General features: G+C 36.3%; 1 protein-coding gene and 1 pseudogene across 1 annotated transcript; both read right to left on the reverse strand.

Moving 5' to 3' along the window:
* Window positions 1–227: 227 nt before the first annotated feature.
* On the reverse strand, window positions 228–7,529 carry LOC133315308 (cytochrome b5-like). The gene is made up of 4 exons (XM_061516904.1): window positions 7,455–7,529; window positions 7,212–7,306; window positions 1,010–1,076; window positions 228–890 (listed from the first exon to the last, which is right to left on the reverse strand). The coding sequence occupies exons 2-4, from the start codon at window positions 7,296–7,298 to the stop codon at window positions 613–615; spliced, it is 432 nt and encodes a 143-aa protein (XP_061372888.1). The 5' UTR covers window positions 7,299–7,306; window positions 7,455–7,529; the 3' UTR covers window positions 228–612.
* Window positions 7,530–16,418: 8,889 nt separating this feature from the next.
* LOC133315322 (protein TILLER ANGLE CONTROL 1-like) lies at window positions 16,419–17,460 on the reverse strand (annotated as a pseudogene).
* Window positions 17,461–21,305: the final 3,845 nt, after the last annotated feature.

Consider the following 21,305-nt stretch of genomic DNA (forward strand, 5'->3'; position numbering starts at 1 on the left):
TTTGATTACCCGCGCCATTAATAGAGCTACTAAGTTATATTTAAATATTTAATGATAGATGAAAAAAAAATTATCATATCATTATTTAAGTATTTTATAAAATATTATAATTGTATTTTAAAAAGTAATTGAAATAGTAAATAATACCTTAATTTTATTTCGCATTCTCGAAGAAAAAGTATTAGATAAAATAAAATAATACCATTCCATTTGGTTTTTCTTTATTCCATCCATTTTCCTCAATAGCCAAATATATTGGCTAAACCTGTTGACGCCACCATTGACAATATAGCATAATCTGTATATCAATCACTAGATTTAGAGCCAGTTTATTCGTGTTTTCTTTTCCTTTTTCCCCCCAATAAAAACAGAAGTTTAAAATAAAAGATATTAAATCAGTTGAGTCTAAATGAACACAGCCAGGATGACTGAGCAGTACATCAAGAGCCCTGCATCTTGTTGGGTGGCCTAACGAATTCAAATGGCACGCAAGACAATACTGCCTCAGCACGAAGTCTAATAAATAAATAACACTTAGACACTGCATTGATATAATTATAGGTTATGAATGACAAACCTAATGAAACTAAAGCTCTAGCCCAAGTTCAGGTTTCATGAGTCGCTGACTTGCTTCTTTTGTTTTTTATAGTACTGCAGAGCAAATGCAAAGCCCAACATCAGCAATGGCAAAAAGAACTGCAGGATCTTTACAACAAATCCAGAAGATTGATTGCTATCGGCATGTGCTTGTGTAGGTGGTCGTGGCTGACTCTGGTTAACTTTGGCTGGAAGAGTGGTGTCGTCAACCTCCCCAACATAGTATTTTTGCATCAATTCTTTTGCAGAGTCACTGTGACCCACATCTTCAAAATCAATGGTGGCATCCTTCTCTGTAAAAAGACAACATTAAGATTCTTAGTCCACCCCTCTGGTCACGCCAGTTGAGAGAGTTTTTTCTTACTTGCAGATTACTGATATTAACCACAACCAGCTAGGAGGAATAGATTACCTGCTGCCGACAGCAAAGATTCATCACCTCCTGGATGATCATCCAAAAATGGGGTGACATCATATACCTGCTACAATGGAATGCGTATTAAGTATAATAATTTGACGCATATACTATTTGTAAATGTATAAAAAAATATTTGGATAGAATGGTGGAACTTAGGTTTGAATCTCTATTATCTCATACAGACTCCTGAAACCCCCTTGCCACTAGACCAATCCTAGTGGCTTAAATGTATAAAATTTAGATGCCTATTTTAGAGGGGAAATAGGATGTGTAGAGTGGCTAAAATTCAATTTGAAGCTTTAGCATATATTTGACATCTAGAATCGAAGGATACGTATCTCATTCCATTTTATTAGTTTCTGTCTTATAGCCCTATTCTTGAGTGCAAAGCACTGAAACATGACACTTTTTACATACTGCATTTTAATAATATCATAGACTTAATCTATCCAGTTGTCTGATAGGGAGTTAAAGAAGTAATAATATAATACCGGCACAATTTTATTGGCCAATTGACAATCAGAAATTTCTTTCTCAAATGCGCTTTATGGTGGGGTGGCTTTTGTACAACCTTATATGCTTAACAACATTGTGTTATGATAAGGAGATCAAGGAGGGAAAAACAGAGCTTAGTAGGCTGTTAGGAGGTTACACATTCTGCAACTGCATTAAGGGTAGTCAGTGTTATTTAGGTGTGGCAGAACTGTTAGTGTTTAGTTAGAATAGTTACTTCATCATAATCTTAAAGTGTTCTAGAAAGTCTATAAATAGATGTGTCAAGATAATTCTGATATCAATGAATGATTTGAAATCTTGAGTTCAGTTTCTTTTTCGTTCTTGTTTTCTCTCTCAAATAGGATCTCGTATCCTATTATTGGTGCTTTCATGATGAACACTGTTGCTATCATACAAATGCAGCAGTTCTCCAAAGATGATAGCGCTTTGCAGAAAATTGCCAAAGACCTTGCTTCTTTAACGTTGAAGATGGAGCAGGGGTTCAATGAAAACCAGAAACAGTTTGCTTGGCTTATTGCTCAGCTGCAAAATATTAATAACTGTTTGCTTGCTATGAGACCAATGATCATCTAACCACTTACTCAACCATCTTCTTAAGAACCAGTTTCAGTGCAAGTCTATGAGCAAAGTGATTCAGCAGGTCCGCATCCCCCGTCTCATCAGCTCTCTCACCAATTAAATTTACATGTCATTCAAGAAAATCATGAGAGGATTGCAACAGTTGATCCGCGTTCTCTGTTGCCGTCCATTCCAATAGAAATTGGTGCATCAACTCAGTCACTTTTTGGTTCAAGAGGTATCCTTGTTTTTGGTGCTATGAGCACCTCTGTTTTAAGTTCCACGAAGAGTGTATTTGATGAAAAGAGCAGTTTTGGATCAATGCTGAATGCATTTAAGGTGCAAAGCACTATAATTTTTGGAGGTGAAAAAGCAATGGGGTCCCATGCTTTTGGTGCTTCCCTTATCCCAGCTTTTGGTCAATATAATTTTGCATTTTGTAGCAACAAAACAAGTGGGGGCACAACCTTGCCCTTTGAAATTCAGACTTCTAAATTGGGTACCCAGAATTTTCAACCAACTTTTGGATATTTTGACATCAATCAGTCAAGTTTTGGAAAAGACGCTCACTATGCTGCTTCACAATTTATGTGGCATCCACGAGGATCTTCAGCTCTTCCTCTGGACCTTGAGGACAAGGTCCTTTGTGAAGGAGAAGGGAATGTTATGATAAGGAGATCAAGGAGGGAAAAACAGGGCTTAGTAGGCTGTTAGGAGGTTACACATTCTGCAACTGCATTAAGGGTAGTTAGTGTTAGTTAGGTGTGGCAGAACTGTTAGTGTTTAGTTAGAATTGTTACTTCATCATAATCTTCAAGTGTTCTAGAAAGTCTATAAATAGGTGTGTCCATATAATTCTGATATCAATGAATCATATAAAATCTTGAGTTCAGTTTCTTTTTCGTTCTTGTTTTGACTCTGATACAGACCAACCAGCAGTTACACTAAACAAAATGGAAATAGGAACTGAAATACAAATCTATATGTATATAACTTGGTCTGAACCCGTATTACAGCAGTATTAATCTCAGGATTAATAACAGAGACAAATGCAATGGCAGATTACAGAGTTGTGCAGCTCAAACTACTCATTACATAGCCAACAGAAATACATTACTGGAAAGGAAATACAATGCATAAAGTAAGAGATAGTGTGAAGCAATTGGAGAGGCTCCACTCTCTCCCAATCCCCAAGGGGCCCAAGTAATTCCACTAAGATTCTAGATACCTCCTACAAGCACCCCTTCCTCTATATTTACCAATTCCTTCGTAACTAACTTGCTCTCCCGTGCTTCCATTCTGTTTTGCTGAGTCAGCTATATTGCTTTCCCTAAATTGCCCTTGGGGGTGGTATCGTATCAATACTCCACCCCTTTTAAGCACCTTGTCCTCAAGGTGCAGTTCAACCCATAAAAACCCTCCTCCTGGATCCCACTGTTTGAATTGTGGGACCTTACATATGCACCAAGCTTGGCAATTTCCACCGGGATCCCATGCTTGTTCTTCAATCCTATCCCATTCGTTTGTAACTTCTGCAAGATGATGCTTAGCAACTCTTAAATATTCTTTCATGCTCTCCCATCTTTGTAGCATTTCCCCATTTTTTTTCTCCTCAAGCCAACCTTCCAACCACTGATCAACATTCATTTTCAAATCTTGAACATGCTTCTCATATACTTCCAAATTAGTATGCTTAAAACTATTAGAAATATCCTTATTTAAACAACCAACAGCAACAGATCGTGTTTTGCAATAGCATGGCAACATCACATAATTTGTGTGTGTATGGAAACTTGTACATGGCATTTTAAAAAATACTGCAGTTTTGCTTCTTCCAAATTGTATATCGTCTCTAAACTCAATCGATTTCGTAAATGCCTTAGAAGTGTACCCATAGTTGAAAATCATTGCCTCACCTTCGTGGTCTCCATATTCTTGAGTACCCATAGTTGTACGACCAAAGAAGTCCTTTGACAGGTAGCAATTGATGGGTATTAGGTGTTGGGCCTGACCTCTTGAGTTATTAAAAGAAGAGCCCAGCCTTTGCAATTTTTCATTTTCTTTCATCTCAAACACCCATTTTTGTTTCTTCCTTATTTGGGTTTGGCCCTCTAGGTCAAAAAATTGACCCAAGGTATGGAATTTCCTCATTAAGCTGGCTCCTTCCTCCTTGTAGCCGCTACTTTTGATTTGAGGTGGTGCAACATTTTTTTCCACCTGCATCTCAATCACAGGGATGCCATCAGCTGCCATGCAAGCGTATGGGTTCGATGGTCCTAATGATGGAGGCTCAGTCGGTCTCTTCATGGCCATTACAAGCTTTTCTTCTCTCATTCTTTTCTTCTGCTCCTCCACCACATGACATGGTGAAAGGTTGCCATCTATCATCACCCTCTCCATTTGGATTTTCATTTTCTTCTTGGCTTCCATCTCCTTAACGCCAATCATTTCTGTTCTGTTTTGTACTTCCAAAAAGTCTTCAATCATACGTACTCCTCCTATGACAGCTTCCTTTTGAGTTTCCTCACTCTTTTCCATGATCTCCCATTTCCCTAACATAGATTTACTATGCGACTTCTTTTCAACCTCTGTTTCTACTTCTTCTTTCCTCTCCTGATCTTTACCTCCGTTCACCGTTGCGCTAGTCACTTGTTCTCCTCCTTCTTCTTCGTCTTCGTCTTTAACTATTAACACTTGTAGACGATCTCGGAGCTCCGCCTGTGAGAGCCGTCGAGTGTTGTGCACTTGGCTATCTGATGTGTGACCACCGTCGTAGGCTTGATTAACGGTGTTTACGGTTACCTTCGCCGCTGCCGCCTTTGAATTATCTTTATTTGCAACCCTAACGTTATAGGAACTAGCATTTTTAGTATTAAGTGAATTGGGCTGCGTATATGTCGTTGGGTTGAAAGAGCCCAAAACAGAAAACCCCCAAATTTTACTCTCATATGGGCTGTTGCTACTATGTTGGGCCTGAACCCCTCTGTTGAGCCCACTCGTTCCATCCTTCCCTACTGCACTCAGCCCTTCCTCCATCCACACGCTCCTCTTCTCTATCTTCAAGGAGAATTTGATCATCTCCGACAAACTGATGGCAGGGTACATCATCAACTCTTCGCGGATGCTACTCTTAACGCCTTTGAGCCAAGCCCTTTTAAGTAGCTCCTCATCCTCAAATCGCAGATCTCCGATCACCTTCTCGAACTCACGTTTGAACTCAGCCATCGTTCCGCTCTGTTTAAGCGAGTATAACACTTTATAAGGATCGTCTAATGCCTCTTGTTGAGATCCACTCTGAATTTCCTCCCTGTCCACCTTGTGTTTCTCCACCACAAGCTCCCTCTGCATTTCCATTTCTGGACTAGAACGTAGCCGCTTTGTTTCCTTGGTTCCGCCTCGTTTTCTGTCCGGTTGTCTTCTGTGTGAGTGATGCTTGGTCTTCTGAAGAAGTTCATCAAGAAGCTTAAGTATCTTCTTATGGTTTTCCTCCACTTGACTCTCCCTTTTCTTCCATTCTTGAAATCTATATTCCAGTTGCAACTCGCTCTTCCTCCAATTTTCAGATCTGTTTTCCATTTTATTTTTTTTATTTTTATCAGCGTGGTTCAAAGCTACCGGATCGGATAGCTCTGATACCAATTTGATACAGACCAACCAGCAATTACACTAAACAAAATGGAAATAGGAACTGAAATACAAATCTATATGTATATAACTTGGTCTGAACCCGTATTACAGCAGTATTAATCTCAGGATTAATAACAGAGACAAATGCAATGGCAGATTACAGAGTTGTGCAGCTCAAACTACTCATTACATAGCCAACAGAAATACATTACTGGAAAGGAAATACAATGCATAAAGTAAGAGATAGTGTGAAGCAATTGGAGAGGCTCCACTCTCTCCCAATCCCCAAGGGGCCCAAGTAATTCCACTAAGATTCTAGATACCTCCTACAAGCACCCCTTCCTCTATATTTACCAATTCCTTCGTAACTAACTTGCTCTCCCGTGCTTCCATTCTGTTTTGCTGAGTCAGCTATATTGCTTTCCCTAAATTGCCCTTGGGGGTGGTATCGTATACGTTTAGTGTAATTGCTGTTTTGTTTTGTTTAGTGTAATTGCTGGTTGGTCTGTATCAGACTCTCAAATAGGTATCTTATCACATTGGCACCCCCCTAAAGTTGCCTAGATTAACCATTGATGAAAATTCTATTTCTCTCTAGAAAACAGATGGTCTATGTAAAAAGCATTGAAACAATGATACAGCTGCCGTTCACATGAATGTTTCAGATTATGATGATACCAGGGAGGAAATATTTTACTTTGCTGGTAATTGGGAAAGGAAGAACCAGTACCATCCTGAATAGTTCCAGGTGGTGGTGTGGCAGAGTCTTCAATATAATTTAAGACATCTTAGGCTTTAAGGACAGGAATAAAAAAGGATGATCTCTGGAGAAGATAGTATTTAAATCAAGAGTTTCAGCTACATAGTTTTGATGTTAGAAACAGCAAGAGAAGGAAACAACCCAGAACAAAACTGATCGTAACAAATAATATCTGAATCGTATTTTTAAAATATTTCATTATATTCTATCACATAAGGGGGTGAGTTAGTCTCTGATGAATGAGAAGATTATTCGGATTCCAACAATATTGTTTAACCAGGGATACTGAGTATGTTGCTATTTAAAAGGTTGTCAGCTGTCAGAGAGATTCTTATAGAAAAAGATAATAAGGGTAGCACACTTTTCGTTAAATATGTTTAAATCCGAAATTGATGTTGATGAAAAATCTATAATGGATTTATGCACACTTGTTCTTACATATAATAAAAATTGATAAGCTTAATATACTCTATTGGAGATTTAACAAGTGGCTTCTGGACAGAAGTATTTCCTTGAGGGTTTATACATATGTTTCTTAAATATATACGATCCCAAATCAGGCCCCTTTAAGTCCATGACCGGGGAAAATTTGGAATAACTTCTCAGCCCCAACCACATGCAATTGAATAAGCATTTAGCACACACAGAAAGTAAAACAGATCAACTAAGGAAAAAAGATAAAGAAGCAACTGAAGAAAGACCATAAGAGAGAGAGAGAGAGAGTAAAAAACAGACCTTTCCATGGACAATAATCCAGCAATCCTTTTTGTGGTTGTGCTTAGCCACCTCCTCAAAAGTAAAAGTTTTGGAATTTGAAACCATTGCTGACTCTGCCACACAGAATCAGGCACACCCAGAGTCAGATTATTCAGAAGAGAGAGAGACAGAAGAAAGCTCAATACCGAGATTAGTGCTGAGCACTGGGAAAAAGGAAAAAAGCAAACAACTTGATGGGAAAAATTGAAGAAAAAATCTTACACTGGAGATGGGCTTTTCCCTGTGATGTTGTTTCTCTTTTTCTTTCTCGTAGGCACAAACTTTTGCTCTTCAACCTCCAACTACGATCCCCACTAATTGGTAATTATTTATACATCGGATCCCAACTACGTGTCTCTTTCGGCCTCTGAACATAGTCGTAATTACGAGAAAACTTTCGGTGGAACAGCTGTACGTACACCCACGTTAAAACGAGAAATTTTTTTGGACTGAAATTATAAAAAAAGAATATAGGTAAAAATAGAAGAAAAAAAATTCCCATTTTAATAAAAACAATATTCGGCACTAAATTTTTTCCCCATAAGTCGTAAGTCCTAACGCTTGTACCATTAAATATTACACTTACTATGTACCAATATATATATATATATATATATATATATATATATATATATACTAAAAAATTAGAGTCGTTAGATATAAGTGGAATTAATGGACAAGATTGAGAATGTAACTTACACTGGTATAAAATGATCTTGACCCTATATATATATATATATATATATATATATATTAAAAATAATTTGTCCTTTTAAATAACTTAAATTATATTTTTTTATCCTTTTATAACGGTATATTTCTGGAAATATATTATTATAATATTAAAATTATTTTTTTTTCTTTCTGTAGAAACTGTCGACTAACGTAGAAAGTGAAAAAAATACAACTTTAATATTATAAGTTTATAACTATGTATTTTTTGAAATAAATAATTACAAAGGAGTGAAAGAACATAATTAAGTCATTTAAAAGGACAAAATATTTATATATATATATATGGGGGCAGGTTATATTTACAAACTTTTTTATTTACAAACTATACTATATAGGACCGGTCCTACATTAATTACACAGTATAGACCCGATGATAACATTAGGCCGTTATTTTAACGTCTGTTTCGTGTAGTGGATGTTTTGAATATTAAGAAGAAGTGTTTTGTGTAGTGGATGTTTTGAATATTAGAGTAGGAAGCCTATATTTAATTGGCGAATTTGAGATTCAACCAAAATATTTACAGCTTGTGGCAAGTATATATTTATTATTATTAGTATCATTACAAAGCAAAAGAAAATTATTTAGACCACAATCCTGAAAGCTGTCTCAAGGGATAATATAAGTCGCACTACAGATAAATAGTCAAAATAATAGGGGTTGAATTCTTCAGGAAATTGGTCAAACTGAATAATTATGACTTTCGATTTGAGATTTTATTATTTTTTGTAAGCAATTTTTGAGATTAATTTCGTACATTTGTAAGCCTCTTATACTATTTGAATTATAGGGATACCAGATGACTCGATGATAACTCTATTTTATAGGATTATCTTACACTTGTTTTAACATATATTACTTGTTTACCTAATTATTTCGAATAATAAATGACTTATTTTTCACATAAATTGATAGAGTACGATGAGATGGACTTATTATATTATTTGTGATTTTTTTAGGAGAAAATTCATAAGATTTATACATAAATCATCTTTCAAGCAATCCTCGTATCATAAGTGATGGATTTAGATCTCAAATTATTCATGGAAGTTAATAAGACTACGGTCACATCAACAAAATAACTATAGTCCAAATTATACCCAAAATATGAAGATATATGTAGTTTCAGCTTGTCCCAATGCCTGAGCGCTCACTACCCAACACCTAGGCGCTTCGATTGCAAAATAAAGCCTAGCGTTGAGGCACCAAGTATCTAGCGCAAGTGCCCAACATCGAAAAAAGTATTTGTGTCTTAGGTTTCCTAGCGCTTGAGTACCCATTAACTGCGCCTATATGTGCACAACGTAAAAAAAAAAAAAAAAAACAACTTGTCTCAAGTATTCTAGTGCCCAGGCACCCAATAACTAGTGCCTAAGCGCTGACGCATTATAAAAATGAAGGTGCATGATTTTAAGGGCAATCTTTTGCATACTGAGTGATGACGAAAAAGGATTATTGAGAGAAGAATTGCTCCAGAGGTCAAAGAAAGAGGGAGACAACATTGAATCATCATTCAATTCTTATCTCTTCAATCATCATTCATCCAAGAAGGGGAGAAGATGCACTATCGAGAATGAGTGTAAGCCATTTGACCAAGAAAAAAGGAATTTTCTTTCTATATTTCTTTCTTTAATCTTGCTTCATTGATTTGCATCCCAATTTTATTTTGTTGTTTCTTTTCAACTATGAACTAAATCTTCTATGGGTAAAGGATTTCTTCAGTCAATGAAGATAAATTATCTCCAGTGAGTCCAAAACGACGTCGTTTTGGGTGAAAATCAAAGTATCTTTGTAATTATAATATATTGCAGGGTTATATTAATTTTTATCATTATAATTTTTTAATCTTATAACCCAAAACGACGTCGTTTTGAGCTCATTGGAGATAACTTTATATCCAGTGACTGGAGAAATACTTTTCCCATCTTTTATTCTAGGTTTCAAAGTATCTGAGTCATGTATAATGCTTAGATCTATTTTATTCCAGATTATTTTATGGATTTGATCATTTATTTCAATCTTCTTTTTAATGCTTTTTCATAATTGATTATTATTGTATATTTATTCATTAGATGGTAAATCACATAATTCTCAAAAGCAGTTGAATGTGAGATCCTTATGAATTTGAAAGAAGGATTAAGATTAGTCATATGTTGAAATAATATAGTGAGGTGGATCAGAGATGTGTCCGCACACTATATAACCTTAAATAAACTCTTGCTTCTTGCATTTGTTTAGAGAGCCTTAATTAGAGATATGATAGGACACTTAAACAAATAGACTTAATTGACATAGACATATGCTTTTAAGTACCTTAGAGTCTAGGTTAATGATGAAATCAAAGGAGTTATAATTTACACACTACATGAGTAATTTATAGTTCTTAAATTAATCTTAATAAGGGGAATATAAAGGGTTTGAGAGTTTGGAGGGGAAGGAAAGGAAGGGGATCCAAGGAGGAGGGAGGGAAAAGAAGGGAAGAAAAACAAAGGGTATTACTTTCTCCTTGTTTAAGAGTTAAAAATATAACAAAGGAAAAAGAAAATAGAGAGTTAATAAGATATTTTTTATAATTTTATATTTTCTTAAAAAACTAATATAATTATTATCTTTTATGAATTAAATTAAATTTAAAATTTTTTAAAAAAATTATTTATGTAATTTTCACATTCAGAAAATGATTCTTCCTCTAAAAAATTATTTTGTCTCTCTAAAAATTATTATTTCTCTCTAAAACTGTCTATTTCACATTATAACTAAATTAAAATTACTAGTAAGCGCACGTAAGCAATTTATTTTATTTTCCTTCTCAAATCCTCCAGATTTGGAGAATTTTGATTTTAAGAATGAGAAAAGTATTCGAAGATTTTGTAAAAATCCCCTATTTTCTTCTTTTATTTTATTTTTTTGGAAACTGATCCTAATTACCTCTTTGAGGCGAATTAGAATCTTCCGGTATTCCTACGGGTTCGACTCTTTTGAGGCGCCTATGGGACTAATCCAGAGTCAGGTGCGAGTCCAAGAATTACGGTACTTATGCCCCTTCCCAGATGATGTTGGTGGGATTCGAACCAAGATCCTCTCCCACCACTCAGTCCCTATACTAACAACTGAGCCACCACACTTGGGTCTTCCTTTATTTTTTAAAACTCACATATAACCTTCCTCTTTCTTCCATTTTTCTCTTAATATTGACTCCCAAATTCACCGTCAGGGGAGCATGCTACGTGAAATTGAAATCTCAGGCTTAAATTTATGATAGTAATTCTAATAGCACTTGTCTTTTATTTACTCGTATTTTTCATTTAATTTATTATTCCTTTAATTCGTATAAATAAATTCACAACCATATAATTCGAGGGTTTTTTTTTTTTTTTTTTTTTTATATATCAGAAAGACACAAAGCCCCAAGAGAAAACAAAATAATGAGACAAACAAAAGACTAGATACTCAAACTAGCCAACGTGAACAACAATGCATTGGGTTGTTTCCTAGAGATCTAAATTAAATAAGGGTATCAGGTCTGCAACATAATCTGGTAGTATTGGAGACCGAAAATACAATATATGGAGGACTTGACTAGCTAGTTAATTAGCGCAACCATTTGCTTTATATTACTTGTTTTGATTCATACACTTACGGTATAGAACTACATCTAGAAATTACTCGCCCCGTGGCTCGTCCTAAAAAAGTAATTAAGGTCATCAAATTTTTTTAAAAATAAAATATTCAGACCAGAGAATTAATGTTACGTAAAAACAACACACGTGCAACATCATTCTCAAATTACTCCCACAATCAATAGGGGATGCTCCAGAAAACGTAAGCCAATGAATAGGGTGAGAATGAGCTGACTTGGCTTCAACCTCATTTATTTCATGCAAAGCACGTGTAAAACACTCTTACCAGTTCCCACCCCCTCTTTCCGTAGGAGTTCAATGAACTTAGGTAGAGGTGTGCATACGGGATAAGAGTCCGCACACGCCTCTCCGGCGAGCCGTGAAAGAATCAGATTCCTTTTCAACCTTACAGATTTCATGTTCATGCTTATATATTTATAAGTTTAAAAGATATCATTAGCGTCAAATAAAATAAAATAAAAACTACTATAGTACTTAATTATTTTTTTTAAAAAGTCTTCTCGTATATATTAAAATTTTACATGATTTTATAGCACAAAAAATTTATATTTATATTCCTTTTATAGGCATTACGTACATTAGTCTCCTATCAACTGTCACTTGATTATAAAATAAGAGTACCGTTAATTATTTTCCCATGCAGATAAAATTTTCAACCACAAAATTTGGCCAAATTCACTTAATTAATTATTTTTAAATTTTAAACAAAAACTGCATTTATGAGTTTAGGCCCATGTTCTCAATAATTAGGCCATGACGTACCCAACTCATTGATTGACCCAAATATGAAGCTAATGCAGCGCTTAGATCTAAAACCAAAAACCTAAAGCCCTCATGGCTCTTGGTTTAGAGTTTATTAGACCCACTAATATAGATGACATATTTTTATTCTATTTTGGTTGTTATATATGTTAATGAGAAGAATATATGATTCAAATGGGTGGTCATATGAAAAAAGAAATTGGCACTGGAAAGACATATATACATATGTGAGTTTTGAGTCGAATTTTAAACCTTGCTCAGCGCTTGGAAGGTACAACTTGAGATTCTACTCTCGAGTTATCTGATTAAAAATTTTGATATCTGAAGTTGTATCAATTCATTTTTAAAGTTTCTATATCAACTTTTTCAATATTAGTATTGACATTGTACGTTCATGTAACTTGTGGTCGTTGTTGGTATTGGCCTTCTTGACGCTTAGATTTCCTCAGAGAAATAAAAAAAAAAAAAACCTTGTTTTAAAGCGTTTTATTGTGAGAAGATCGTAAACAATTCTTGTTGTCATGAACAAGAATCTTAAGAGTTGGATGCTTTTGTTTGTTTTTTGCGCCACAATACGTAATGCTCAGCTAGCATGCATTAAAAGCCAATGATTACCCAAAAAAATGCATAGAGGAGTGCCGCAGGCCCACATGAAAATCAATCACAGCCAGATATTTGAGTCATATGACTCCTTGTCAAATTGAAGCCAACACAAACGGAGAGCACAAAACAGAATCACACGGTTCAATGCGTTGTTCATAAATACACGAAGAAAACCTAAGTATTTAATATTCTTAGGTATATCATAAACAAAAATACATTTTCAAATAAACAGAGACACTCCCAGAGCTCAACCACTAGCTTGTGCCTGCAACAAGAGAAGAGATAGTCAATTCAAATCCAATAGAATTTTACTGTTAATACACAATATAAGGAGAATCTTTTTACACTTTTTCATTAATTTGGGCGATTTATTTTGTACATGACTTGAGTACATATGATACGTTTTTATATAAATTAATTTTACTTGTAAAAATTAAAGAGTAAAATTTAAATGAAAAATAATGTGTTAAAGTATATGAATAGGAATACAAGATGGAACCCCATTTTCTGCAATTTGTATTGTTAATTTGGATGGTCTGTTGCACTTTCAAGAAGATGGGAAAAAATCATAGTGATGCATGATCACCATCAAATGAACATGATTCTCTTTTCTTGGAGTTAAGGAAAGAAAATTTGCATACGAATAAAGTTTTTATGCAATCATATAAATTCTTTAATCAATCACTGTTATGAAGATGGGCTTCCCACTCTGAGTATTCCTTTAAATAAAAAGAAATTTTTTATTTATTTATTTTAGAACAATGGTAGTAAGCTTATGATGCATATAATCATTAGTAGAAAAGCTCAATTTTTGGACGAAAAAATCTCATCGAAAATGATAAAAAATTTGTTGAAAATGAAGTTTTCAACAGTTATCAACAAAAAATCAATAGAATTCCATCACAAAATTTCGACAAAAAATGGATTCAATCAAAAAATTTCAACAGAATATTAATTCTGTCAAAAAAACTTTAACGAAATATATTTTTTGTCGAAATATTCATCTTTGATTTGTTAAAATTTTCTATCGAAAATTAAAATTTTTCTGGTAATGATTGGAAAACAGTATAAACAGACACAAATGTAAGTCTCCATGTGAACTTTACTTTTAGCGGCATCCAACTATATTTGTTCGAGATACATCCAAATAGAATATCTTGTACTAAACAGAATTGTTCTTTATTTTCTTATAGTGCAAACTCTCTCTCTCTCTCCCCCCTTCAAATTATTGTTTATTTTATTATAACTGAAATTACATAACGGAGGGCATGCAAGCAGACTCGGCAAAACGGGCTCGGCTCAGCGGGTCAATCCGCTAAACAGGGTCGGGTGGGCTCAATTTTTGGCAGGTTGATGACGAGCCGAGGCGGGTCAGTGTAAAATAGGGTCGGGCTGGCGGGCCAACCCACCTAACCTGCCAAACGGAGCGGAGCGGACTGAGTTTTTGAGCCCACTTTCAAAAACGGAGCGGGACAGACTGGCTCATTTTTTAACGAGTTGATGGCGAGGTGAGACGGGGCAGGACGGACCACCCATTTTGCCACCTTTACATGCAAGGAGGCAGTCTTCCCTATCTCCTAGCAGAATGTAATTCTAACTTTTGGCACCTTTGGCAAAATAATAACAATAATTATAGTGATACGCAGTTATTTGCTATACTTAATTTTTACGTTTAATTAATTTTTTTATTAATAAGATTATTTATGCAAATGTGACGTAACAATAACCAAATGTACAAAGGATGCAAAAAAAAAAAAAAAAAAAAAAATTTGGTTCAATCATCACCATTTTATTAAGATTAATTAAAACATATGTTCTTTTGGCCTTCTTGCTTGGATTTTTCAGTTCTGTTGTTGGAGGGACCCATAGATGATAAATGATTACTATCATATGGAAAATGATTTTTGGGAATTAGGAGGGGTATCAGCCCTATATCTATCCACCCTGAACACTAGTAGGTGGAAATAAATGTACGAAGCCTGTAGCTTAATCGATCGAGAAGTTCTTGTGGCTTAAGAAGAAAGTGTATGAAGTAACAAAAGATTGATTTTTAAAACGGTCACTCGTCTAAAGAACTTTAAAGGAGTTGTCTTTTTTTTTTTTTATGCAACTAATTAATGAATGTGTGTACTATTACCAGTGGCGGAGTCAGGATCGGAGGAAAGGGGGCGAAAATTAATTTTTTGTCTTGCATAATATCAATATTTTCTTTATCTTTTGACCTCATACTTTTATGGAACTCATTTAAGTAATTTTTTACCAAAATATTAACATTTAAAAACATTTCAAAGACTAAAAAATGTACTGTTGGCCAGATCCAACAAATATAAAAAATAGTTTAAACTTTAAAGCACTAATTTAAAAAAAAAAAAAGAGTGTCTTAGCTAAAACAACATTTTTAACTAATTTTTTTTTAAAAAAATAAAAGACCGTAATCAAATTGTCCCAAAAAGTGAATCTTTTAAGTTAGAGCAAACTCATTTTTTCTATATGAAACCACTACACAAAGAGAAACACAACCATACAAATGAAAAGAGAGCAAAAAGGTCAAAGCTTTCATTAACCAAAACATAGCATATGAAAATAAAAAAGAAAATGCATAAAAAGGTTATACATAACACACACATTAAGTGAAGTGCATATAGATTTCAACTTGGATCTCAAACCAGAAACCCAAGCACATTTAACCATAACAATAGTATCACTTTTAGCCTTTAATTGCATTATATTTTTTTGGGGGGGGAGGGGGGTGGCCGCCCACCCTAGCCTCCCCTTGTCTCCGCCTCTGACTATTACTATTCCGAAAACCTATAAATTATCCCACCAATGTCAATGTAATTTTGGAGACGAGCTTAAAATCTCAATCCTTATATTAGGCTCAAAGAACCGAAACTTATGAGATATTCAGGAAAGCCTACTCGTCTCAAAGAGATAATTAATGTTGGTATAAAAAAAATGTTATAATTAGGTGACATAATCTATAGAAAAAAGTTGAAAAGATAAAATATCTGAACTTACATACAAAAGAGTGCGTTAAAATTGAAATTCTTTCCCTTCTAATAGGTCAAATTTGTGGGAAATCCTAGGAGAAAACTTTCAAGAATTCATCGCGCATTTGTGTTCCAAGGGAGACAGAAAAAAACTGAGGGGCAAGAGATCTGTAGACATCCATAACTTTACCATTACAGTAAAACGTATCTGTTTGTCGTGTGTTGAGAAAACAAAGAAAAACCATAATGAATAATGAAGCCACTACTTTGCGAGACGGAAACACTTTACTGTTTGTGATTTTTCTTAAACCTTCTACAACAAGCAAATGAACATATAAAATTGGCAAAGCAGGAAAATAGAATTCGGAAATGCCGTACCTTAAATTGGAAGCAAAGAAGTTGTGTCGTTGGCTTCATGCTTGTGATTATCATCGATTCCTGCTGCAGCACTGGCTTTCTGGCCTTCGGGTTTGTGATTCTTAACATCGAGGACCGGATGGATCTTCCTCTTTAACATCTTCTTTATCAGCTACAACATTACAAATTAGTTAATCAAATCAATTCATAATGCAAATCCTCAATTGATATTTTGTGACTATATACATGTTCCTAGATATTAACAAAACACCCTTACTTCTAAGGAAAATAGAATTCTGACTTAGCCGAGCTCGTTGACTTACTTTTTTAATATCTTTAATTGGAAGTGGATTGTCCTTAACACGGGGAATGAGCTTCTTTGTGAAAGACAGTCCATGCTTTGCTTTAAGACATGGTTTTTCACTTGACTGAAAAAACACTTTGGTGACAGGTTCTAACTTTATGTTAACATCAGAATCGGCCAAGAAGAGATCAGCTAATGTGATCCTTTCCACTTTCTTCTTCTTTTCATCAGTCTCTACTTCGTTTGATTCCATGACTTCATGAGAAATCATAGGTGGACTCAGAACAACTTCCTTCAAGGTTGTCATTTCTTCCTCTTTGCTAGCATTGGCATCATCATGGTTAGCACTAACTACATCCTCAAAGTTGTGCTCGAATGTAGTGTGCATCAATGGATTCAGTTCCTCGTGTTCACTACTCTCAACTAAGATATGCTCTCCCTCGTCTTCATCTAGTTCTTCTTCACTTTCCAAAGCAAAGTATTCTCTGTTTTGGTTGAAAGACTTCAAGGGATCATAACCGAGAGTACCAATGGTCAGAATACCATCTTTCCAACCACCAAGCAAATCAGCGAGGGCAACTTGTTTAAGTAAAGCTTGACTATCCGCATTGTTTATTGTAGGTTCAGTGTTTTTCATGTTTGAAACGAACCCATCTGAGTAAAGAGCACAAAAGATTCATAAAAATGTAAGGCGTGAAACTCTAAAAGAAAGAAAAAGAATTAACAACCGTCGTGAAAATTTGTTTTATAGGCTCCATATTTGGAGCACATTAGAGAAGCTTGAAGTTATAGAGGTCAACCCTTCAGAGTGCTATGATGAAACCTCTTGTGCACCCAGTTGAAGATCTGTTACAAATTAACAATTGATGCAGGTTAATATTCTAGGAATTCCAGTCTCCAAGATAGAATAAAATAAATAAATAAATAACAGAATGCATGAGAAACAAAATGGGTAGATGCATGATCGCCATCACCTTCATTGTTTCCCTTCTCTTATCTGCAAGTTGGCCAGAGGCTAAGGAAATGAAGACTGTAAGGGAACTGGAACAGGAATAAAAAAGAAAAATATGGGACCTACATGGGTGATCGATTTGGGGTTTGCCACGCTACCCCCTGGAGTGGGCCTCTAGTTATGTCATGTTTGTGGGTTCACAGCTTGTTGGGTCTCTCTGGCACGATCGATGTGCCGAAATTCTTCAAATGATGTGCCACTGCTTATAGCTGACTTTTGATTATAGTTTGGAAACCATTATTTGATTTAATGGAAATGTAATTACTTTTACATTAATATTATTGGTTAAATTAGTATAGTTAGATGCAAGTAGAATTAACAATTAATAAAGAATAGAAGAGTTTTTAGACTTATTATAGTGTGTAAATTTATCCATCCCTTTATCTAGGATATAAAGGTGAGCAAACTATAGTATAATCTAAATATGCTATTAATCCTCAGTATACTTGTTCGCTTTCGAGTTGCACTGTCACAACCGGATTGGAATTTTACAATTACTCAAACGGGGAGAAGCTGAATGTCCTTGATGAGTTTATTTCTTGCCTCCATATATAGTACATTTGACCTGAAATATCCACAATTTGATCAGCAATTGGTTCATTTCTAACAATCAGTTGGCATCGGTCCAGTTCCTCCTGATCTGTACGTCCACTCAGTGCACTTTTGAATGAAATAATTGGGTCAGTACAACTAATGAATCACCATTCACCACATGAGAGAAGTGCCACAAGTGAAAAGAATGAAATCACCCCTTTACCAAAAAAAAAAAGAAGAAAAAACATTGATTGTAATATGTATGTACTATGTACAATGTAGCATCTAGTAGCAAGTTTGAACGCTGCGTTGTCTGAGTAGCTGACTATGTGTTATTGCTGGTTGTTGCATAGTCACATTGATGAAGTGCTTGCTGTTGTTATCTTCTTATATGAAAACCTTTTTATTGTCCATTGACTAGGGTTCATACGTAGCTTTTTATTCAAATCACATAATTGATAATGATAGATTTTAATTGTTATATAATCTATAATTTAGCTTACACAACAGATGTAGGTCATGTTGTTTTTGTTGGGTATGGCTCATACTTCACATGATGATGTTGGCCCTAATTGTCGGGGTCAGCAGAAAGGCAACTGGGGTCCCGCTCCCAGGTGAGCGGGCGGGGGTCCGGGGGGCAGTGCCCCCAGGCCCGTAGAGGCTAGGTAATGTTTAGGCCTCTGTTTCTATTGTAATTTTCTTAGCAGTTTGGGCTTGGGCCCATGAATAGCTGCTGTTAGGGTTTCTTGTAATCCTATATATATTTGCCTTGTAAACCGAGAGACTTGTAACGAGTGGCGGTGAGGTGAATATAGTACAGACAAGCTGGACGTAGCCTATATTGGGTCAACCAGGGTAAATCATCGTGTCAATCTCTCTACTCTTATCTCCTTTTTTGTTTTCTCGATTCTGTGTGATTGTCGATTTCCAACAATTGGTATCAGAGCTTTGGTTCTGCGACCAGGGTTCCTGTGACAGATTGGGGTTTCGCGATTTAGGGTTTTTTCTTGGCATAGATAAAACTGCGAAATTGATCTGGAGATGATGTCGACTGGCCAATCACGGGTCGAGGTTGAAAAGTTCGGAGGAAAAGGGTTCGAGTTATGGAAGCTGAAGACGGAGGCTCTGCTCGTTGACAGGGACGTGTGGTACGTGATCGAAGATGATAAGCCGTCCGTACCAACAAAACCTGTCGGTGAAGAAACGTCAGGTGATGGCGAGTCGAAGGAGTTGAAGGCGTGGACCAGAGACGATCGAAAGGCGCGAAGCCTGATCTGGTTATGCCTGGCTGATAACGTTCTGGTGAACGTAACTTCTGAGAAGACCGCGAAGGATCTCTGGACGAAGCTGGGAAGTCTCTATCAGAGCAAGTCACTCGTGAACAAGCTGTTCCTGCGAAGGAGGCTGTATAATCTGCGGATGAGCGAAGGTGATTCTTTCTCTGCTCATTTAAATGAATTTAATACTATTTGTGCACAACTTTCGTCTATAGACATTAACCTGGACGAAGAAGACAAAGCTTGCACCTTGTTGTGTTCACTGCCCAACTCTTGGGAGCACATCATTGTGTCAATTGGTACTAGTGTTAATAAACTGTCATTTGAGACGGTTGTTGCTGCCTTATTGTCTGAGGAGATGAGAAGGGTAGGTTCTGAAGGTACCAACAATGAGGCTCTGGTTGCTAGAGGGAGGAGTGATGACAAATCAAAGTCTGGTCACAGAGGAAGATCGAGGGGACGATCAAAGTTCCGTGATAAATCTGATAAATCTGAAATGAGGTGCTGGAGGTGCAAAAAGGTTGGACATCTGAGAAGGAATTGCAGAAGTAAAAGTGTAGGTCCTGAGAAGCGGGATGATTCACAACCGTCTGCTTCGGGTACAAAGAAGGATGATGATGATAGTACAGGGGACATGTACATGGCGTTTGACAGTCATAATGACTGTAATGATTGGATTATTGACACTGGAGCATCGTTTCATATGACACCTCATAGGGAGTGGTTCTGCACCTATGAATCGTATTCTGGCAGTACAGTTAGAATGGGAGATGACACGACTCATGCAATTGTGGGGCGTGGGAAGGTAAAGCTGAAGATGAGTGACGGGACAGTCAAGAATCTGCCGGGTGTGATGCATATTCCAGGGCTTACCAGAAATCTGATCTCCGTTGGTAGTATGGCAGATGCTGGTATTAATTTTAGCAGTGACAAGTATTCTTGCAAGCTAACTCGAGGAGCTTTGGTTATTGCAAGAGGAGAGCGTCATGGTAAATTGTGGAAACTGCTGGGTAGCACAGTATTCAGTGGTGAAAGCTATGTTTCAGAACAGGCGGAGGAGGACACTGCTATGTTATGGCATAGGAGGCTGGGGCATATTGGAGGAAAAGGTCTGGAGACTCTAACCTCAAAGAAGTTGGTGGATGGAATTCCGAGCTGCTCTATGGGGTTTGGATTTTGCGAGCATTGCCTGCAAGGGAAGCAAAATCGGGTATCTTTTGATTCCATAGGAGGAAGAGCTGAGGGGGTTCTGGACTTGATACACAGCGACGTGTTTGGCCCCACACCTGTAGCATCACATGGAAAATCAAGGTATTATGTTTCTTTTACTGATGATTTTTCAAGATATGTGTGGTTATATTTCTTGCGCAGCAAGGATGAAGTGTTCGATAAATTCTGCGAGTTCAAGGCTTTGGTGGAAAATCAATTTGATCAAAAAATCAAGGTGCTGAGAACTGACAATGGAGGGGAGTTCTGTTCAACAAAATTTGACCAGTTTTGTGCGAGCAATGGGATTGTAAGACAGAAGACTACGCCCTACTCACCTCAACAGAATGGGGTGGCAGAGAGGTTGAATCGATCTCTCATGGAGAAAGCACGGAGTATGCTGAGCGGTGCAGGCTTGGCAACTGAGTTTTGGGCAGAGGCAGTGGCTACTGCTTGTTATCTGAAGAACAGATCTCCTACATCAGCTTTGAAGGAGAAGACTCCGTATGAAGCACTGTTTAAAAAAAGGCCAGACGTATCTCATATCAGAGTGTTTGGCTGTGAAGCTTATATGCACGTACCCAAGGAGAAAAGAAACAAGCTTGACAGTAAATCTGAAAAGTGTATCTTTATTGGGTACAAGGATGGCGTCAA

The sequence above is a fragment of the Gastrolobium bilobum genome, unplaced genomic scaffold, assembly GCF_033153095.1.
Source record: "Gastrolobium bilobum isolate Gb01-03AN ecotype WA unplaced genomic scaffold, APGP_CSIRO_Gbil_v1 utg1030, whole genome shotgun sequence".
Lineage (NCBI taxonomy): Eukaryota > Viridiplantae > Streptophyta > Magnoliopsida > Fabales > Fabaceae > Gastrolobium > Gastrolobium bilobum.